Here is a 19337-nt window from a genome sequence, read left to right as displayed (position 1 = left end):
GTCTTCTTTAAACAACTCAAGAAGTTTCTGCGCCATAGACCCTGGTTCTTGTTAATCTCTGACATCTGCTGGAAAAGCAACATGGTAGGACGCAAGTAGTCAAGTTTTCTTGATACAGACATTGGGTGGACCAGAGCTGACCTGTAGTTGAATTTGTTACTAACAAGACAAAATAGTCCTGGATGCGATTATCAGTGGCAGCTTTGGCTGTAGTGACTATGAAGTGGCAGAGTTCAAGATCCTGGAGAGACTGATAAAGGAGAGTAAGCAGAATACAGGCCTTTGCCTTTACTTGGCACTTTCTCCTGGTGCCCCTGCACAGTTCAGGTTCAGCCACCTCAGACGCACCATTGGACAGATCTTTGAGGCCCTCACCTGCAGCCAGAGCACTGAACCTACCCTGTAGTTACCAAAATGCAGGTGAGGAAGGAGCCTTCCTCCTGTGCTCAGAAGTTGCAAGCTTCCAGCCTTTCCATATCTTAGCAGACTATTTTCCAATCCAATAATCACAGACTCTGTCTGCATCTCCTTCAATGCAGTTGTAGGTTTAGGCTTCTGCAGCTGCAGGGTCTCTGAGATTATTCGATCCGTTTCCTTTTATAATCTCTGATGCTGCACAGTCTGATGAACTCTTCCTGCACCTCCTTAACTTGGTGACACAGACCCTCCTCCAACAGGGAGGAGACCATCTTCCCCTGCCCCAACAACCTCGGCGGGAGGCCCCAGGCCCCTGTAACTCCAGACCTGGAGAGCCACATCCTCCTTCAGGAACCTGGCCTGAGCGATGCAGACTATGAAGCTAAAACTATGTCTTCAGACTTCCTCCAAAATTTCACTGGAAAACAGAAGAGCTGCAACTGAAAAGAGATAGACTACATCCCAACCAGGTACGAAACTGCACAGATTGTGAGTAGTATGACCTCACAGTGCCAAGTAAATATTTAGAATAAGCAATATTACTAGCAAGTTCTATTTGATTCTGAATGCAGAAGTTATACTTAAAAAGATTAAGCATTAATCCTCACTATTCCTTCTCTACAAACTACTAGCTCAATCTAATTCTCAGTTTTGGTATTTGGGTCTTCCCTGGAACAAGCTTCCGCTATTCAGAGGATTACCCTTCTGCTAAAATAATAGTTTGCAGATAGCATTTTCCTTAGAAAAGCAATTTAAAATTAGTGAGGCTGTTCCTGGCAGAATATGCTTAGATTTTCTGAAAGATCAGAGCCTTAATCAGTAGATGATAATTACACTATTCATTTTCATTTCAATTCAATGAGTTTAATAACTCTTTGCTTAATTTTAGAATTATAATTCATATTTTACTCTATAGCTATATACTCTATTTTTTTTTAAATCTAGTTTAACCATCAAGGTATTTGAAAACTTACAGAAAATACAGATCTATTTTTGGTTCAAGTAAAAAGCTTCTCTTTCCTTTCTTGTTACAACTTCACTGAAAACTTTTAAAGTTTCCTCCCACTATATACCTAAGATTATGTACAAACTGGGACAAACATGGTACCTTGCTGTTTATTTAGATAGTTATTTAGGGACTCAAGGTCACTATGGCACACCAAGAAACCAATTACAGTTAAATTCCAGGTAATTTTTTAAATAGATGTCTAAAGCTGGTTTGGGCAGCCAGTTTCGAAGACGTGAAAAAAGCTCGTCTTCATGCTTTTCTTTTTACGTATTTTTAAGGTTTACACTAGGTTAGTCTCAAAGAAACAAAAGGCTACAAGAGATCTACTGCACCACCAAGTCCAAAGGGACTCCATGATGTGATGCTTGCTAATCACAAGACAATTCAGGTTCAAGAAGCTAAATCAGTCATTATTCCTTCTTATTATGATATAGGAAACAAAAAAAAAAGATTTTAAATCTCTTCAGTGTTCAAAATACTAAATACTTTCTGGAGAGCTGATGCTATTTGCACAAAGCTAGCAAACATTGCAGCTCAAAACGTTTTTCTGTGAATCTCTATGGCAGAAGCAGAAATAAACAAAACCTGATGAGCAGTGTTTATGAAAACTAAGTAAATTAAAGACTGGCGGTCTGATTCCCCAACCTCTCGGAAAAAAAAAAGATATTTAGTAGACCATATGACAGAACAAAACCAGAATCAACAGTAATTAGTTCAATAACATTGAACTAACTGAATTCAACAAGAGCCTGTGCATCAGTATTAGATTATCTCTTTTACAGTGCAAGCACATATGACCAGTGAAAAGTGAAGGTTATGCACATGTTTTAGTATCTTATTTGCATTCAGACTCCAGAAATACTACTTCCTATCTGTATTATTAGGCATCTTTCAAGAAGGTAGAATAAGCTAAAGGAAGATTTATCTGTTGATTCTACTGCAAGAAATGGCAAAGCCCAAACCAGAGGCATTTCATATTACAGTAACAGCTAGAACAGAAACAACACGTGCAGCACCACCTCTGCCTTATACATATAGTAAGTACAAACAGAACAATCAAAGATATGTTCAACATTAAACCTTCTGGTTTTCCCCAAATGGCATGCTTTTCTTAACCTCCTCCTCTTTTGCCATCTTTGAATGTTCTCACACTGTGCTGAACTTAATTCTTTACCTGATAAATTGAGTAAAGGTACAAAACTAAATAAACTCACCATTTCAGTGGTGTACCTTCATATTCAAACCATATTTCACTAACTTCCTCTTGTCTCATAACTTTCTGAAAGTGTTTCTTCACTTTGTCTGTTACCAGTGTCAAGTAGCTTATCCTTGGCAAAAGCAACTGAAAGAAAAAAGTTACAGAATCTCTAAGTATACATAAAATTTACTACAATAATAAAAATATGTAACAAGCACACATTTTCATAACCAAAATTCAGTCAGTATCCCCCGCCCCCTTTCTTTAAGGTGAGATGTCTTTCAGACAGTTTACTTATTAATAGTCAACGAAAGCCTATAAAATTACGTACTCAGAAGATGCAGAATAGCAGTATCTAATACACTAACACACACAAAAAAGGTAGAAAAATAGGTTCTGGATTCTTTCAATGTGATGAGAGGAAGAAAAGTGAAATTTAATTTCTGCGTTTCTGTATCTAAGCAGGACAAAGAATGAAGTTTTTAACCTTTTTCATATGAACAGATAGGAACATGTTCTAACTTCTTATTGAATATAAAAAGCAACTACGTATCAGCTATTATTTCAAAATGGAAATTCCTACAAAATTTAAAAAAATAAAAATTAATGAAAACTAGCTGCTTAAGGGTTTGGTTTCCAAGTGCATTTTGTATTTCCAATAGCTGGCAATTTCCATTTTCTGTGCACTGGGTTTGCCAATTCAGCATGTTAGTCAAAGTTACTAAAACTCCTCCACTATTTAACCTTTGCCCAGCTACTAAAATCAGAAAGAAAACTGCCAATATTTTATCAGTTGAAGCAAGACGCATTCTTACAGCTTTCTGGTATACTATCTTTTTTTCTCAAGTGTAATGTTATACACTATACAAAACAGAATGTTGTGTTATTTTTATTTGCAACGCCTTCCTCCTCCCCCTTTTTTTTTTTTTAAAGAAAGTATCTTTTTTTAAGGTTAAGCAGACTGCATCAATCAGTGTACTGACTGATGGCTGTAAAGCACATTTACTTAAGATGAATCAGTCTGTAACGAACAATGCCTTTCAGTATCCCCATGAGAAAAGATTAACCTCCCTGTAAAATAATATTTAGCTTTGGAGCAGACATTTTAAATGAACCATATCCATCCTGTAAAGTTATTTTAATTTCTTCATTATTAATAAAATAGATGGGTCTAAGGAATAAATAGAAATAAATTATATTTTGCATATGTAGAGAAAGAGAAACATTTGTTTTCCAGTGTTTCTCATAACTAGTGTTGTTTCTTAAAATATTTTCTTTAAAGTATATGGATAACGCTAGGCCTTATGTGAATGTCTATGGTACACATATCCCAAACCATATAAGGATATATTTTGCTTGACAGAAAACTTGATCTCTGCTGCAACATTCTTCCAGAATCTCTCCAACAATTAGACCACATTTTGATACATAAATTAGATAATATTTTGGCCATGATATTAGAATTTATTTATAAATATCAGATTCACAAAGAAGTATGGCAAGTAAATCAAGAGTAAGTTCTCATGAAAGAGAACGGATTTGTCTTTTAGATAATGCTGCATGAGGTTACTAATCTGCATACATCTGTGAAAACTAAATGTTAGGATTAGATAAATCTATAAAAGATCAAGACTCACCACCATGACTATCTTTTAGAAAACCATATGGTTTTCTTTTTCCATCAGTTGCTCTTATTACCATCATCATATTGTTTCTACCTTTTTTCATAGGAGTCTAATTCAGTAAGGTAATTAAACACAGCCTTCAGTTTCAAAATGTGAACAATCTCAATAAATTCAATGAAGCCATGTACACACTCAAGTGAGAATTGTTTGGTACCTCAGTGACTTGGATGACAATATAATCTTATCCTTTATTAACCTAATTCCACATATCTACACCGATTGTTCTTGCTATTCCAATCAAACCCAAACATTTTTTGTGATAATTCCATATTATATCTGTGTGACATTTACAGTTAAATTAATGCTGGTATATTCTGATACGAGACCCATTTGGACTGCTACAAAAGCTAATTTTCAGCATGCTGCAGGTGGCAAAGCCATGCAGGAAGTCATAAATGCATTAGAATCATAGAATCATCTGGTTGGAAGAGACCTTCAGGATCATTGAGTCCAATCACCAAAGCATTATTAATTGCAACAGTGTTCAACATAACCCTTTAAATTGCACAACTACCTACCTCTGCAAAACATTTTACTTCCGTTCGCAGTGTGGAAGAACAATGCAGTTTCTACTTCTACACAATTAGACACAGACAAAAACCAAGCAGCATTTAACTGAATTTAACAGAATGTGGCCAGCACTCCCAATGGGCCTCTTTCGAGTTCGAAACCCAACCATTAATCAGGTTAATAGGGACTGCCTGTTTTTCAGAGATGCTGAGCATTTGCAGCACCTACTGAACTCTTTTTTTGATCTTCCCACCTCTTCTACCTTGCTACAGTCTTCCCCTTCCATGGCAGACATGAAAGGATCCAATTATATTACTTTTCTAGCTTTAATTATCCTAGACTTACAAGCATACTAAGTCTGTTAAACGAGATCTTTAAAAGCATACTTTAAAGACATTTTAATTTTGTTATCTCTTAATATCCCTTCTCCACCCGTTGCTTACAGTCAGTGAAAGACACAAAACATTTTCATCCCCAAAATCCTGTAATTTTTAAATGCTATTACTGAGTATTTCCAGAGGAAAGGTAATAAAAAATATTTAGAAAAAAAAAGTTGATGTATTTAACTATATGCTGGGCCTTAGTCCATCTCTGACAGCAAAATCACACTGGTTTAGAGAGGCCTCTATATGAAAATCAGCGTTCTACACAGCAGCTCACCTTCTGGACTATTAGACACTCACAAGCTTCTCCAACACTTTAGCCACGTGGCAAGGAGCCTTCCTTTTAGGCAAAGCCATATTCATCAGAATGACACTTCTCCCACAGACACTTTTGCTACTGACTCTTAAACTTGTCCGTGCAGGCCAATAAGGCTATACCCTTTCAGCCTTTGGTTACCCTACAGCAATACTTCCAGATGCTGAGAATGAACAGCCATCATTCAGTGATAACAGTAATTCTTGGTTTAGGGTTGTACTACCTAATTAAGAAAAAGCATACACGATCATATGACAAGACATACTAATCCAAGTTAAACTCATTCAACTATGTCAGATTTGCTCAACTGACTTTTTTTTTATCCTCAAACAAATAACCTTCTATCAGCAGACTTTGTGCCAAAGGTTAGAACAATGCTATGCAAATCAAACACATACAACAATGCAAGTAAGGTAACAACTGCAATCTGAACATAGGACTGATAAATCACCACATAATATGCTAAAAGACAGAATGCCCATCATAAATTAAACAACCTACAGTCCTACATGGGCAAATATGCAGACAAGGTAGTATCAAAATTTTTAATGAATAGATGGAGTACATATTTAGCATAGATTCAATAGTTATCAACTTAAATAGTGCATCAGAGAAAGTAACTAATAGGAAAGTGCATGATATAACATATAAGGAACTAAACAGGAGAGAATCCCGTTTTGATTCAAGTTGTCTGGCAACTGACTTTGCCACGCTGCCTGCTGATCAGTGGCAAACAACTCTAACGCTTGCCACTCACAACAAATAAACGTGAAATGAAACACCCCACTTTCAGTTGAGCTTTGTAACTCAAAGGGAGCCGCATGACTCGTCCCCCAGAACAATTACCCAACGTAATTATTTTATCCCTTTAAAATAAACAGGTACTAGTTCTTCATTAAAACCCAGATATAATAATCAACTGGTTTTGATATTATTTCTAGCCCTAGCTTTGAAAGAACTTGTGCAAAACATGCACACAATTCGCATATGCTCAGCTTAAACAAAAATAGCTATATAAAACTGATGGAGGGAGGTAGGGTAAACAAATAAGATCAGGACTTCTACTCATTAAATTCAGAAAACAAAAGTAAATCTCCAAATACATTATCAGGCAGAATAAATCCTAGTAGGCTAGAACATGATGCCCCCAAATTACACAAACCGCAACACCTTCCTTTTGCATATGGTCCATTGCTACAGTATTTAATCACAATAACCAGGAATGCTTTCTGTAGACATCAAATGAAATGCAAGGAACTCCTAATGCCCAAGTAAACACTTGCAATGTATCTTTTTGTCAAGATATATTGCAGCTATCTCCATAGCTTTTGTTGCAGAGCAAAATGCTGTGGAAGCTTAAAGAGTGGCCCAGTAAAGGCCGGTCCCTTGGGCAGAGCAGCATTCTAAGACTGCCTTCTGCTTTAATTTTGTTCTTTACATCTGACAAATCTCAAACAATGAGTACTCTACTTCTGCGCACATTTTACTTCTAACTGTTGTTTGCACCAAGAGGCAGACAATTTTAGGACTAGGGAAAAATCAGATAGTTCAGCAACAAAGGTAGCTCAATCTAGCTGTTCCTAATTACACTTCCACACCAAACATAAGCATCTGTAGGAAACACTCCAAAGAAACTTTACATATCCATTTCCAATGTAACTCTGCAGAAACCTACCTGGCTTGACTATACAAAGAAACAGGACAGTGTTTTACCTGAGCTGCTTAGTTTTGATGTCACTACTCTTTCCAGAAGATAGACAAGCTCATTTAAAATTAGCTCTGCTACCACCATGCAGTGCCATAACGTTATACATGTACACATCACTGCTGTGCAGTGCTAATACATTTAACAGGCAAGGGTCTCCTGCCATACCACTCACAACAAACTGAAAACCATCACACATATTCCGGGTCGTTATTCCAACCCCTCACCCTCCAGGTCTATGTCTTCCTCCATCTTCATAAAGCAAGTTTCTCAGAGCAGAAGCTTTTTTCCCTCCTCTTAACACAATGATGCCAATATTTCCTTCCCATGCAGCCCCCTCATTTATGGAAAGCAGTCTGGAATGCAGAGGTTACATCTATATTAACAAGTACTGAGGTGTGGCAAGAGGAGACATGTAAAGCTGAACAGCTGGGAAAATTTACTACGTATACTTTTTTACTTCAGTTTTAGGGGTTTTGATTTTTTTTACTTCAGTTTAGCTCCAGCTTGATTCCATACACTAAATGCCCATTAGCAGCTGAAGCACATTATCTGCTTCAGTTCACTTGAAAATGAATCAGCTTGTGGGCTATAAGACTGCTGCGTGATGCAAACCTGGGCACAGTAAGTGGAAAGGATGAAGACTTGGTTCAAAAATGCACTTCAGATCTGAACAAAAACATTAATATAAATGCACTCTGGAACCATGAGAGCTAAACCATGCTTTAAAACCTTGACTGCTATTCTACCTTTTACTATTATAAATTCTTGGTCCCTTTTAAGAGGCAAAGCTCTAACATGACCTGAAAAAGGAAGAAGCTAAAACTTTAGAATTGTGATCTGTGAATAACCAGATTTTGCAGCAATAGAGGATTAAGCCTTGAGAATTTTTGTGCACACTTTAAGCAGAGTAAATCAAAGAAATCCCACCAGCTTCAAACTACCTCCTTGGCTTAGAAAGTTGGCCACACCATGAAGATAACATGGTTTCAGGGTTTCCATGCTGATGTTAAACAGACCAAGACTGCAGAGAGCTGGAGCACCTCTCCTATGCAGACAGGCTGAGAAAGTCGGGGTTTTTCAGCCTGGAGAAGAGAAGGCTCCAGAGAAATCCTGGAGCAGCCTTCCAGTACCTAAAGGAGGCCTACAAGAAAGATGGAGAGGGACTTTTAACAAGGGTGTGTAGTGATAGGACATGAGGTAATGCCTTTAAACCGAAAGAGGGTAGATTTAGATTAGATCCAAGGAAGAAATTCTTCACCATGAGGGTGGTGAGTCACTGGAATAGGTTGTCCAGAGAAGATGTGGATGCTCCATCCCTGGAAGTGTTCAAGGGCAGGTTAGATGGGGCTTTGAGGAGTTGGAATAAGGTGATCTTTGAGGTCCCTTCCAACCCAAACCATTCTATGATTCTAGGCATGTCTCTCTACTTAAACTCATATCTTTCATGTAGCACTTATTCAATACATATATTTTAACTTGTATATATACATATATATAAAATTTGAATTCTGAGACTTCTAGATAGCTCAGATCATGCAGTTGACCTATTGCCAAATGCAAGTAAACGTTTTACCAGTGGTGAAACTAAAACAGAAAGATGAGCACCATCATCACTGAACAAAAAGCATTAATGCTTTACCAGGTTTCGAAAACCTAACACACACACGTGTAAATCAGAAACTAGTGAAATAAAGATGCTATTAAACATACAAAATAATTTCTATCCAGTAATACTCTCAAAAAGAGTAGAATGGGATATGACAAGACTTCAGAATCCGGTAAAAAGTTCTAGTACAAGACCTTCTTCCCGCATACTTGGTACATTTCAAATTCAAGTTTCACTGAATCAGCTAACATTCTCTATCAGTCCAATGTCTGTTAGGTACTGGAAGAATGAAAACTGCTGAGTGCACTATACATAAACACCACAGGATTACACAAAAGGCACTTCCAGTTTACAACTGAAATACATCCATCACCTTCAATTTTATCATCAGCTACCAATCCAGTTGAGACACTGTACTGTTAAGACATCACAGCTGCTTTTCCTACATCAGAGCTAGATCTCTCATGGCTGCTAGCACTTAAAGAAAAGAAAACGAGCAGAAGTCACCCATGAGCAGAAACACTGGAGCCAGTGTTTGTTATGGGTTTGTGTTACACAGGTGACTGATCTTAGTGTTTTAAGATTGCACAAAGCTCTGACTGAAGTTATTTCTGTTGTAAGATAACATCAAAGTTCTCTCCCTTCTTCTGGTCATTACCCAAGAACATAGAAACTCACACAGAGACTTCTCTTTTTACCTAATTACCTGTTGAGTTTTTCATAATTTTTTTTTAAGATCTTAATTATCTGTGATAAGTGTCTCTCGCTGGTGAAACAAGCTTAAAGCTTGAACCTGCTGTGAAGAGAGACAAATCACACAGTGAAGTCATACAGTTCACTTTCAGAAGGTACCAGGAATAAGAAGAAAAAAGTTGTGGGTGGGTTTGTTTGTTTGTCTCACAAAATGTAGTCGCACACATGATGAGAATGAAGGAAACCAGCATTAACTACGGCACCGGACTATCTGTGACCACCATTGTTATACTCACATAGTAAGGTTCAGCTTCCCTTTCAGTTATCTCATCCTGATACAAAGTGAAACAGGTTGGTATTCGTCCAAACCACACATCTCGAAGCACATCTTTGTCATCTGTCATTCTTCCAATGGACAGTGAGGCACATGTAGATCAGTTTGTTTCTTCAGCTAGAACTGTAACCCCATTCCCCCCAAAACAAACAAGTCAGCATGACTGCAAATAAAATGTATCTTGGTAAAGGTTCTCCCACAACTACACTCCTGCAAGCACGATCAGCGTTGTCACCGAGACATTAAACGCACCAGTTTGTAGAAAAAACGGAATGAGTTAAAGCCTCCGAATTAACACTCTCAGCTACAAACACACGGAGGACGGCAAGTAAACGAGTAGTTCACAAGTAAACGAGCGCTTTCTACGCCTGCATCGCGCCCCAACCGCAGAGGCAAAGCGGCCTTTCCCGTTACCGCCTCGCAGTCGTCCCGCCGCTCCCGCACCACTCCGAGGCTCCAGCTTCACCGCGGGCGGGCGGCCCCGGACCCACGGGCAGCCAGCAGAGCCGCTGTCCGCAGACAGGCGGGACAAGCAGCGGCGGGAACGATGAAGCGCGCAGAGGCCGCGGGCCGGCCCGAGGGGGTCACCGGGGCCGCAGGACAGGCCCCAGCATCGCCCAGACCCGCGCTGCAACCCGGGGGCGCCCCGCCAGCGGGCTCGGGGCGGCGGCCGCCCTCCGCGGCAGCGGCCCGGCCAGGCCAGGCCCCGCGAGGCCGGTCGGTCGGTCGGATTGTCTGTCTGTCTCCCTCCCCGGTGGCCGCCCGAGGTGAATCAGCAACGCACGGCGCCGGACCGAGGAGTGCTACGGCGGCAGCCCCCGGCGTGCTCTCCCCGGGCAACGGCAAGGCCGAGGGGCGGGCCGCGGCGGCCCCGCCCCAGCCCGCCAGGGGCGAGCGGCGTCCCGCGGGGGGCGAGTCTGCCCCGAGCAGCCCCCGCGACGGGGCCGAGAGCGGGCGGGAGCAGGGGAGGGGGCGGCCGTTACCTCCGTCGCAGCCCACGCCACCGGCCGCGCGCGGGGCTCGCGGCGCGCCAGGCAGGAACTGAGCGGCGGCCCCGCCCCCACGGCGGCCCCGCCCCCGCCCCGCCCCAGGCGCATGCGCAGTCCTCCGCGCGGCTTCCGCCAGGCTCCCGCGGGCAGGCTTCGGCGCGCCCCCGCCCCTCCCCAGCCGGCGCCGGAAACCGGAAGCGGGGCGGAGGGCGGTAACGGGGAAGGGCCGCAGGCGGGGCGGCGCGTGGGTGGAGACTCATGGGTTCACGGTTTCTGGGCGGGAAGGAGGCGGAGGCCCGGCCCCTCGTACCGCCGCACCGACCGACCGACCGGCTCGGCGGCAGCCCCCTGCGGCGCGATCGCAGTGGGAAGGAGCCGGTCCCGCAGCCGCCGCCCTGCGAAGAGGCGGCCGGCCGCGCTCCGTGCTCCCCGAGCGCGCTGTGGCAGCTGCAGCGGCGGGGCCGGAGGCGGGGGGTCGCTGGGCTGCAGCCGTGACCGAGCCTGGCCCGGGGCCGGGCCCGCTCCTGAGGCGGCAGTGGAGTCGCTCAGCCGGTAGGCCGCGCTTCTGCCGGCGCGCAGGAGCCGGCGGGGCTCAGCGCTGAAAGTTTTGGGTCTTCGCGGGTTTAAATGTCCTTCTGACGATTTTGAGCATCATCTTACCACTTCAGCTCTCTATTCTCTCCTACCCGATTGTTCTCTTTTCCTATACACCACGATTTTATACCCTGATCACAGGAAGGTGAGGAGTACCTGCCGCCCCCAGGGACGTCTCTTACATACCAAAGCATCGCTCTTGGATCGGTTTTTATCCGCCCAATGGGCACAAGTTCACAGCGAATTCCATCTCTGCATTTTAAAGAGCATCTCCTGTGATTCTGTCACTCCGCAAATGCCCAGCTCGATGTCCTACAACTGTAGGAGTAAACAGGAAGGACAGCACTTTTCAGGTGGGAGGGAACATCATAATTCAAGGAAGATTTGTATCATGGCTTCCTTGCTAGTATGTGTCACCCACCAGCAGTTGTCGAAGCTGGGTTCTTCGAAGTTGTCAAAGCAAGGCGTACAACTGTAGCCAATGTATTGCAACTGGTATTTTGGCAGTTAACGTTTGAAAGAAAAATGATAAAATGTGGTTTTACCTGATGTGGGTGGCACACGCTGCGATTTCAGCAGCGCGATGTTCTTGCTATGCTGGCTTGTGGCCACCAGATGTCATGCAGTGGCCACTGCTGCTGAAGGTGTCTTAAGGAATTCAAGAACTAACTACGGTTACTACTTTTTGTGGGTTTTACCCAAAGACTGGCGTTTTAATGAATTTGTATGTTGCTGATTCAACCATATGATTTGGGGAATTATAGTATTTTTTCAGTCATCTGAAAGATTGAAGAGGTCTGAAGAGCTTGTTTGATTTTTTTTTTCAGTTTAAATAAGATTGTCGTGATAACCTCTTTTTGATAAAACATAATATTCTGAACACGAGCCCTATTATAAATTATTAAAAAGTTTTCTTTTTTGTTAATGCTCTATAAGCAAAAATTTAACTGTGGCACTTCTGTGATTTGGGATGTAGACAGTGAAGGTTTCCCTATCTTCTCTGCAAGGGATTTGTGACACATTAATTAAAAAAAGAGGTAAACTGCTATAAACCTGGAGTGAACTTCATATTTGGTATGGTCTACCCCAAAGCATAGGGAAAGACATCACATAGCACATGCTGTATTGTGAGGGCTTTAGGGTATCAAGTGACCAGTTCCCTTATATTCCTAAATACTTGCCTTGGCTGAGAGAGTTGGGGCTGTTCAGCCTGGAGAAGAGAAGGCTCTGGGGAGATCTCATAGCAGCCTTCCAGTACCTAAAGGGGGCCTACAGGAAAGCTGGAGAGGGACTTTTTACAAGGGCATGTAGTGATAGGACAAGGGACAATGGCTTTAAACTGAAAGAGAGGAGATTTAGATTAGATATAAGGAAGAAAGAAATTTTTTACATTGAGGGTGGTGAGGCACTGAAACAGGTTGCCCAGAGAAGTTGTAGATGCCCCATCCCTGGAAGTGTTCAAGGCCAGGCTGGATGAGGCTTTGGTCAGCCTGGTGTAGTGGAGGGTTTCCCTGCCCATGGCAGGGGGGTTGGAACTAGATGATCTTTGAGGTCCCTTCTAACCCAAACCATTGTATGATTCTGTGTATTGAGCAGCACCTCTAAAGGGCATGCTACCACTGAGGTGATGGAACTGAAGGGATTCCTCCGAAGTATTCCCTGGGCACTCACAACAGTTTAACTAGTGTGAATGGTGTGGAAATGACTGTCCTGTGGACCTGGAATGACAGAAACTTCTGGATGCAGAAGGCCACTTCCATGGAGATCTGCGCAGAACTGATCCCGCAGTTACAAAGGCATCTATCCCACAAGCACTATTCATTGCTACGAGCTTCTCTACAGATTTCTGTAAGGAACCCTGTTAATGCTGTTACAAGTCCGCTGAAACTGGTCTGATGAGGATGCGTTGACTAGTGGAACTGCTGTGAGGTGCCAGCACCACTGCAAAAAGTAGTTTGCCCTGGTTATGAGATACACAAACTTTCAAAAAGCTTTGCACATACGGATTTCCACCTGTGAGCCCTCAGAGTACTGCTATCGGAAAGAGTTGTTTTGGTAGTGCTGAAGGGTTTGGCTGATCATTGTGACAGCATCACTAAAGGTAATGGCAGCTTGTGTAGAAGAGAAAATGGCCCAGAAACATCCACCGGCACAATGGCTGCCACTCATTTTTTCTCATCAGCAGGAAGAAGTCTGTCAGCACTGCTATTAGTAACGATACTAGTAGTGTGTATATACTGAGTATGTGACCCGTTGTCCCTGCTGCCTCTGCTTGACTCCTGAGAACTTAACCTCTACTGCTACAGCTCTCAAAGCACACCACTGGCCAGCTGAACCGTGTCATCAGCATTCTGATGATTACTAATGACAACTACCAACCAGATTAAACATTTACTTTAGCATTATTCTCTCATATAGAATATAAGGAACATAGCCACCTGACTCAGGCATGATTCCACTCCATAGGCTGAAAACTGAACTCCACTGAGTGCCTCAGACTTTTGCTGGATCTAGATACCAGATGCTAAGTAGAGAACAGACATAGTAATTTATGAAGTGAGATAACTTGCTATTTAGAGTATCTAAACATCCTAGCAAACTGCTGATGTAGTTACCAGACACGGGTGCAGTAAGATCCATTGTAAAATCTGTGTGAGATTATAAAGACAACAGTTCCATATGCAAATGAGGCTCTGCTACTGAGATTAACTTGGTTGTAGGTAAATACATGGGATACAGTGTAACTACTGAACAAATAAAGTAAACCAGAAGTGAATGCCAACTTTGATATGAATATAACGTAAATAATGAATCCAAATGTTAAAAATAATTGGTAGGATAGAATGTCAAAACAGGTACAATAGAAAAGGAATTGCCTCCTTTGGCCTATTGTTTTCACACTATTATCTAAAGCTTAAAGTTGCACCATCACTCAGCAGAATGGAGTCTAAATTGTAAGGGGAAGAGGTCAACAAACATATTTCCAATTCCAAAGATCCTCAAGCAGTATTCCCCCATTTTAAATGTCATCATCAGACAACACACAGTGAGTCATTGCCTAATGGCATCCGAATCCAACACCTCTTAGTGAGTACATACGGAATGTGAAGATGCTTGTAAAGAACAAGATTATAATTAAATTAATTCTAACAGAAATAAGAGAAATGGAACAGGTGGTTTACATGTTTATGGGCAGTTATGTTTTTGTGTAATGATAGTGGGGACGAAGACTTGTAAACAGAGCCACTGTATAATTTAGGTTGGAAGGGACAATTGGAGTCCTTTCCTGACCTCTAGGCCAACATCCCTTCTAAAAGCAGGAGTAGCTACAAAGTTAGATCACGTTGGTGAAGGCAAATAATGCCAACATTTGGTTGGCATTATTTTACCTGAAATAAAATGTGAAATAATATTTCCCTGTATATTTTGCTATAACTGAGATAACTGATATTCATTGCTTTTGATCACACGGAATGAATTCCCTGCTGCTTTCATAGAACTGGTATTTTACGGCACCTACGTAAAGACAAAATAAGGATCTTTCATAGGTATAGCAAAGAACCCTGGCAGGTGGAGAAAAAATCCCTTTTATTCCGGCCTGGGTCCTCTTTGTGTAAAATCCTGACTCCATTACATCAATGGCAAAACACACAAAGATATGTGAAACTTAACTTATTCCAGTGTTACTTTATTAAGAACTGATCAGCAATCACTATTAATGTTTTCCCTTAATTTCCTTAAGAGTTTTCAACAGAAAGCAAAACATATTTTATTTTAATTTCTTAGCCATTTTCTTTTGAGTATGTAAACAAAACCAGATTGTGAGAATCATTAACGTGCACCTTTTAATATGCAACAGTAAGAGTCAAATGAAACTCATAATGCTGCTATTTATATCTAGCTAAATAGTTCATTGTTGTCTACTCACAGTGAAGAATTAATTTGATTAATTACATGAGAAGCTGATTCATTCATTCAAGACCTGTCTGGAAATATTACAAGATACAAGTACCACGTCTGATGGCACATAATGTTTTCCAGATACAGTTTTAATTTATATGTTTCTGGAAGCAAAAAATCACTCTTACTTGGATATACTTCTCTTTTCATGCCCTCTTCATCTACTACTATTTGTCTTCTAGAAGAGAGGAATAGTTTCGGAAATACTCCAGACTATTTTTAAACTCTTTCTTGTTTAAATAACTGAAGTGTGCAGACAGCCATCCTAGTTTTCCCTCACAATAGTTAACTCCGTTTGACTTTGCTGATTTCCAATTTATATTCTAACTTAAAATTCTGAAGTCATATTTCAAACTATTAAAATAATCTTTTATTGCTAAAACAAGTGACTGGACATTAGGAACTCACAGTTCTAAGTCTGCTGCTTATTATTTACCCAGAACAAAATTTCTTGTGCTTGCTACTTTGTCATAGCCCCATTAAGAAGTCTTGGTCTTAGTGAGGAGGGAGAGAAATACCATTTTAAAAGATTTCACAATATGTATGTATGGAGATTCCTTACAAACATAAATCAGATCATAAGCTTTCTTTTTTTAATATATTAATAGTGCCAACAGCCATCTGTTCACTTAGCAAGACTCTTACCCCTCTGCATGTTAACTAAGTAATACTTACTCTGTCAAGTATTGTCACTTATCAGAGAGGAGTGCCTTGTATTCAAGAAGACAGTAGGATGATGATTCCCAATGATTCCCATTTTTTCTCTCGGAAACACTGGAACAAAGAAAGGTTAACAGCTTTGTCAGTATTATCTCGATGTGTGACAGGATTGGCTCCACCTATGTTTGATACATGAATTTAGCCATATATGACGGAGGATCACCACTATCTTATTGCTGAATCAGCACGGCCAGGAAGTAAACCAAAAGTACAAGGAAGATAATATAATAATCCTGTGCTGTTTGGCTATTGGAACAGCCTTTAGGTTGTTTATTTTCAGCCAAGAACACTTCTCACCCAGAATCTGAACAGAAAACTCCTGTTAATGCTGTTGGGATGTCAACTTCTGAGACAAGGGTAGTCCAGTCCTCAGTACAAGAAGGCGCTAAGCACCTGTGTCACCCAGTACTTGGGAACTCCTGGAACTGAAACTAGCATTAACTGCTGTTTATTGGCAAGTAATCTTTTATACCTTAGTAAGACAACTTCTGGCTGTACAGCTTTGTATTAAAATACTTCCAATGAGGATTTAATTCCTTTTCTACATAATGTCAAGCATCTGAGTTAGACACTGTCATTTACACGTATTCATTACAACCTAGTCTATTGGCTGACTTACGACACCTGACATACTATTGCAATAAAGTATCAAATATCATATGGATTCATGGACAACACAGTGCTAAGTGTGGCGTAGGTACGACAGGACAGATTCCCTGCCCTTACAAGTAACTACAGCTTCAGAAAAGTAATTTTCTATTCTCCGTAAACCTAATGATGTTTGTCTTATTACATCTGACCATAACTGCCTAGACCATGGTTTCTTAGCTTTCTGAAAGTAAATACTGCTGATTTGTATTAAAATACAGAATTTCTCTATTCCAGACAAAGCCATTTTTTTGTGATATGACTGGATGATCTTCAGCAGTTTTACCCAGGGAAAGAATTTTTCTCAAGTGAGAAAAGTCACTTTGATCATTGCGTAGTAATAAAGCCTTGACAACTGCAGTTCTGAAGCTCTGATATATCTTTGTTTCTCCATTAATGAAGTACATAAGGAAGTTTAAATTTACAAAGACTTTTTAGGGAATTTAAAATCAATATTGGATGCAAGTTCTCCTGTTTTTTCTCTTTGTTGTATTTGCACAACTGTTTTATGAGCTAGTTGTTAAATCACTCTGATTTCCCAGGAAAGAAAGTGAGCACACGATGCATATAAAATAGAAGGATGGATGTTAGTGTTGATGGAGAAAAAAAGTAAAAATCCTAAAGTCTATCTGATTCCATAGGAGGTCAATTCCCAGTGACCTCTCTGGTGCTGAGTGGGAGGGAAACAATCACTTCCCTTCACTTACTCACTACACTGTGGCTAATGCAGCCCAGTATAGCTTGGCCTTCACTGCTGCATGGGAGTTTGCATTTGCATCTGTTGAACTCCATGATTTTTCCACTGGCTCGTTCCTCTCATTTGCTGGAATCCCTGTAAACGGCAGCCCAGCCCTCTAGCATATCAACCACTCCCCTCCACCCCAGTGTGTATCATCCAAAACTCCAACAAAGTGTGTGTTCTAGCTCATTGTCCAGGTCAATGATAGAAATGTTAAATGGCATTGGCCCTACTATTGATGCTGCAGGAACACCACAAGCAACCAGCTTCCAATTAGACCTCAAACCATTAACCACTACTCTCGGAGCCCAGCAGTCCAGCCAGTTTTTCACCCACCTTGCAGTCTACCAACCCAGTCCACATCTCCTCAGTTTAGCTACCAGTATACTACAAAAGACTGTGTTGAGAGTCCTGCTTCAGATAAGCTACATCTGTAACTCTCATCCACAGAGCCAGCCATTTCATCATAGAAGGCAATCAGGTTGGTCAAGGATGATTTGACCTTGATGAATCTCTTCTATCTGATTCTAGTCATCCTTCTGTCCTCCATGTGCCTGAAATGGGGAGGACTTGTTCCTTAATTTTCCCAGGAGCTGACCAGGTTGTAGGTCTTCCTTCTTGGCTTTTTAAAATATTGATGTGACATTCACCTTTTACTAGCAACTGGAGAATTCCCTCAGTTGCCACAGCCTTTCAAAGGTGATAAAGAGGAGCCTCACAAAGACATCAGCCATCTCAGCTTCTGTGGATACATCTCATCTGGTCCCATGTCCAGAATTACTTCAATTCTCCCTGAGTTGATCCTCCTGTACAGTGGGCAGTATTTCATTCCTCTCAGTTTGCTACTAGCCTTAGACATCTGGCCTTGCCAATCAGAAACAAGACAAAGAAGGCATTAAGTACTTCAGCCTTTTCACATAGTTTGTCACCAGGCCCTTTCTAGCTTGCCTGCACTATCTAGCAGCAAGCTTATGTTTTCCTTCATCTTCCTTTTGGGGCTTTTTACCTGTAGAAGCCCTTCATGTTGCCCTCCAAATTCCCTAGTGGTTTCAACCCCAGGCATGTGTGGCTTTCCTAATTTGTCTCTTGCATGCCTGGGTGATGCTGCTAGATTGCCTGGTAGCCCATCCCTGCTTCCACTTCCTGCATACTTCCTTTCCATGTCTGAGCTCAGCTAGAAATTCCGTCTTCAGCCAACCTTGCCTCCTGTCGTATCTTCCCATCTTCTAGTGCCATCGCGATGGACCATTCTTGTGCTTCAAGATTTTATTTGAAGATCAGCTCTAATGGGATCTTTTTCTTTCTTGGCTTTCCAGGGATTCCTAACAACCCATTCCTTGACCAAGCTGAAGTCCACTCTCCTGAAGTCCAGGTCTTTACTCTGCTATGTACCTTCCTCACTTCCCTTAGCATCTTAAATTCAACCTGTTTCTCCACTTCTTTTTAGACTTTGATCTCCATACCCTGATGAACCTGCTTAAAAGCCTTTCTCAATAGATTAGCAAGACTGTTAGGAAAGGTGCTCTTGCCTCACCTTCTCATCACTTCCCACCAGTCTTTTCTCCCAGAAGAGGATCCATGGGCATAGGAAGCCCAAGGCTCTGCCTGTGACACCTGCCACTCTGGCTCTGATCTGCAACATATATTCTTTCCTACTGAGCCCATCTCCTTGACAGGTGGGATCAAAAAGGAACAAAAACTTGGCCCCTTTACCACAGTTTAGATGGCAACATTCGCTTTTGATTTGCTCAAGGTCTCTTTTAGCAGCAACACTTGTGGCCAGGTGGGTGAGCAGAAGACCCGTAGAGAAGGGAATCTCAGCTGCCAT

General features: G+C 41.5%; 1 protein-coding gene across 1 annotated transcript in view; it reads right to left on the bottom strand.

The window, feature by feature from the left end:
- The window catches only part of ATG5 (autophagy related 5), an 82178-nt gene extending 71294 nt beyond the window's left edge, over positions 1 to 10884 (bottom strand). Inside the window, exons 1-3 of the mRNA XM_086631270.1 lie at positions 10843 to 10884; positions 9822 to 9982; positions 2641 to 2768 (exon numbers count right to left, since the gene is read on the bottom strand). Of these exons, the coding sequence (XP_086487396.1) occupies positions 2641 to 2768; positions 9822 to 9929 (236 nt within the window). The 5' untranslated portion in view covers positions 9930 to 9982; positions 10843 to 10884. The remainder of the gene's footprint in view (positions 1 to 2640; positions 2769 to 9821; positions 9983 to 10842) is intronic.
- Positions 10885 to 19337: the final 8453 nt, after the last annotated feature.

Source organism: Tauraco erythrolophus, chromosome 2 (genome assembly GCF_009769465.1).
Source record: "Tauraco erythrolophus isolate bTauEry1 chromosome 2, bTauEry1.pri, whole genome shotgun sequence".
Classification (NCBI taxonomy): domain Eukaryota; kingdom Metazoa; phylum Chordata; class Aves; order Musophagiformes; family Musophagidae; genus Tauraco; species Tauraco erythrolophus.
This window is presented reverse-complemented; position numbering and strand designations above follow the sequence as displayed.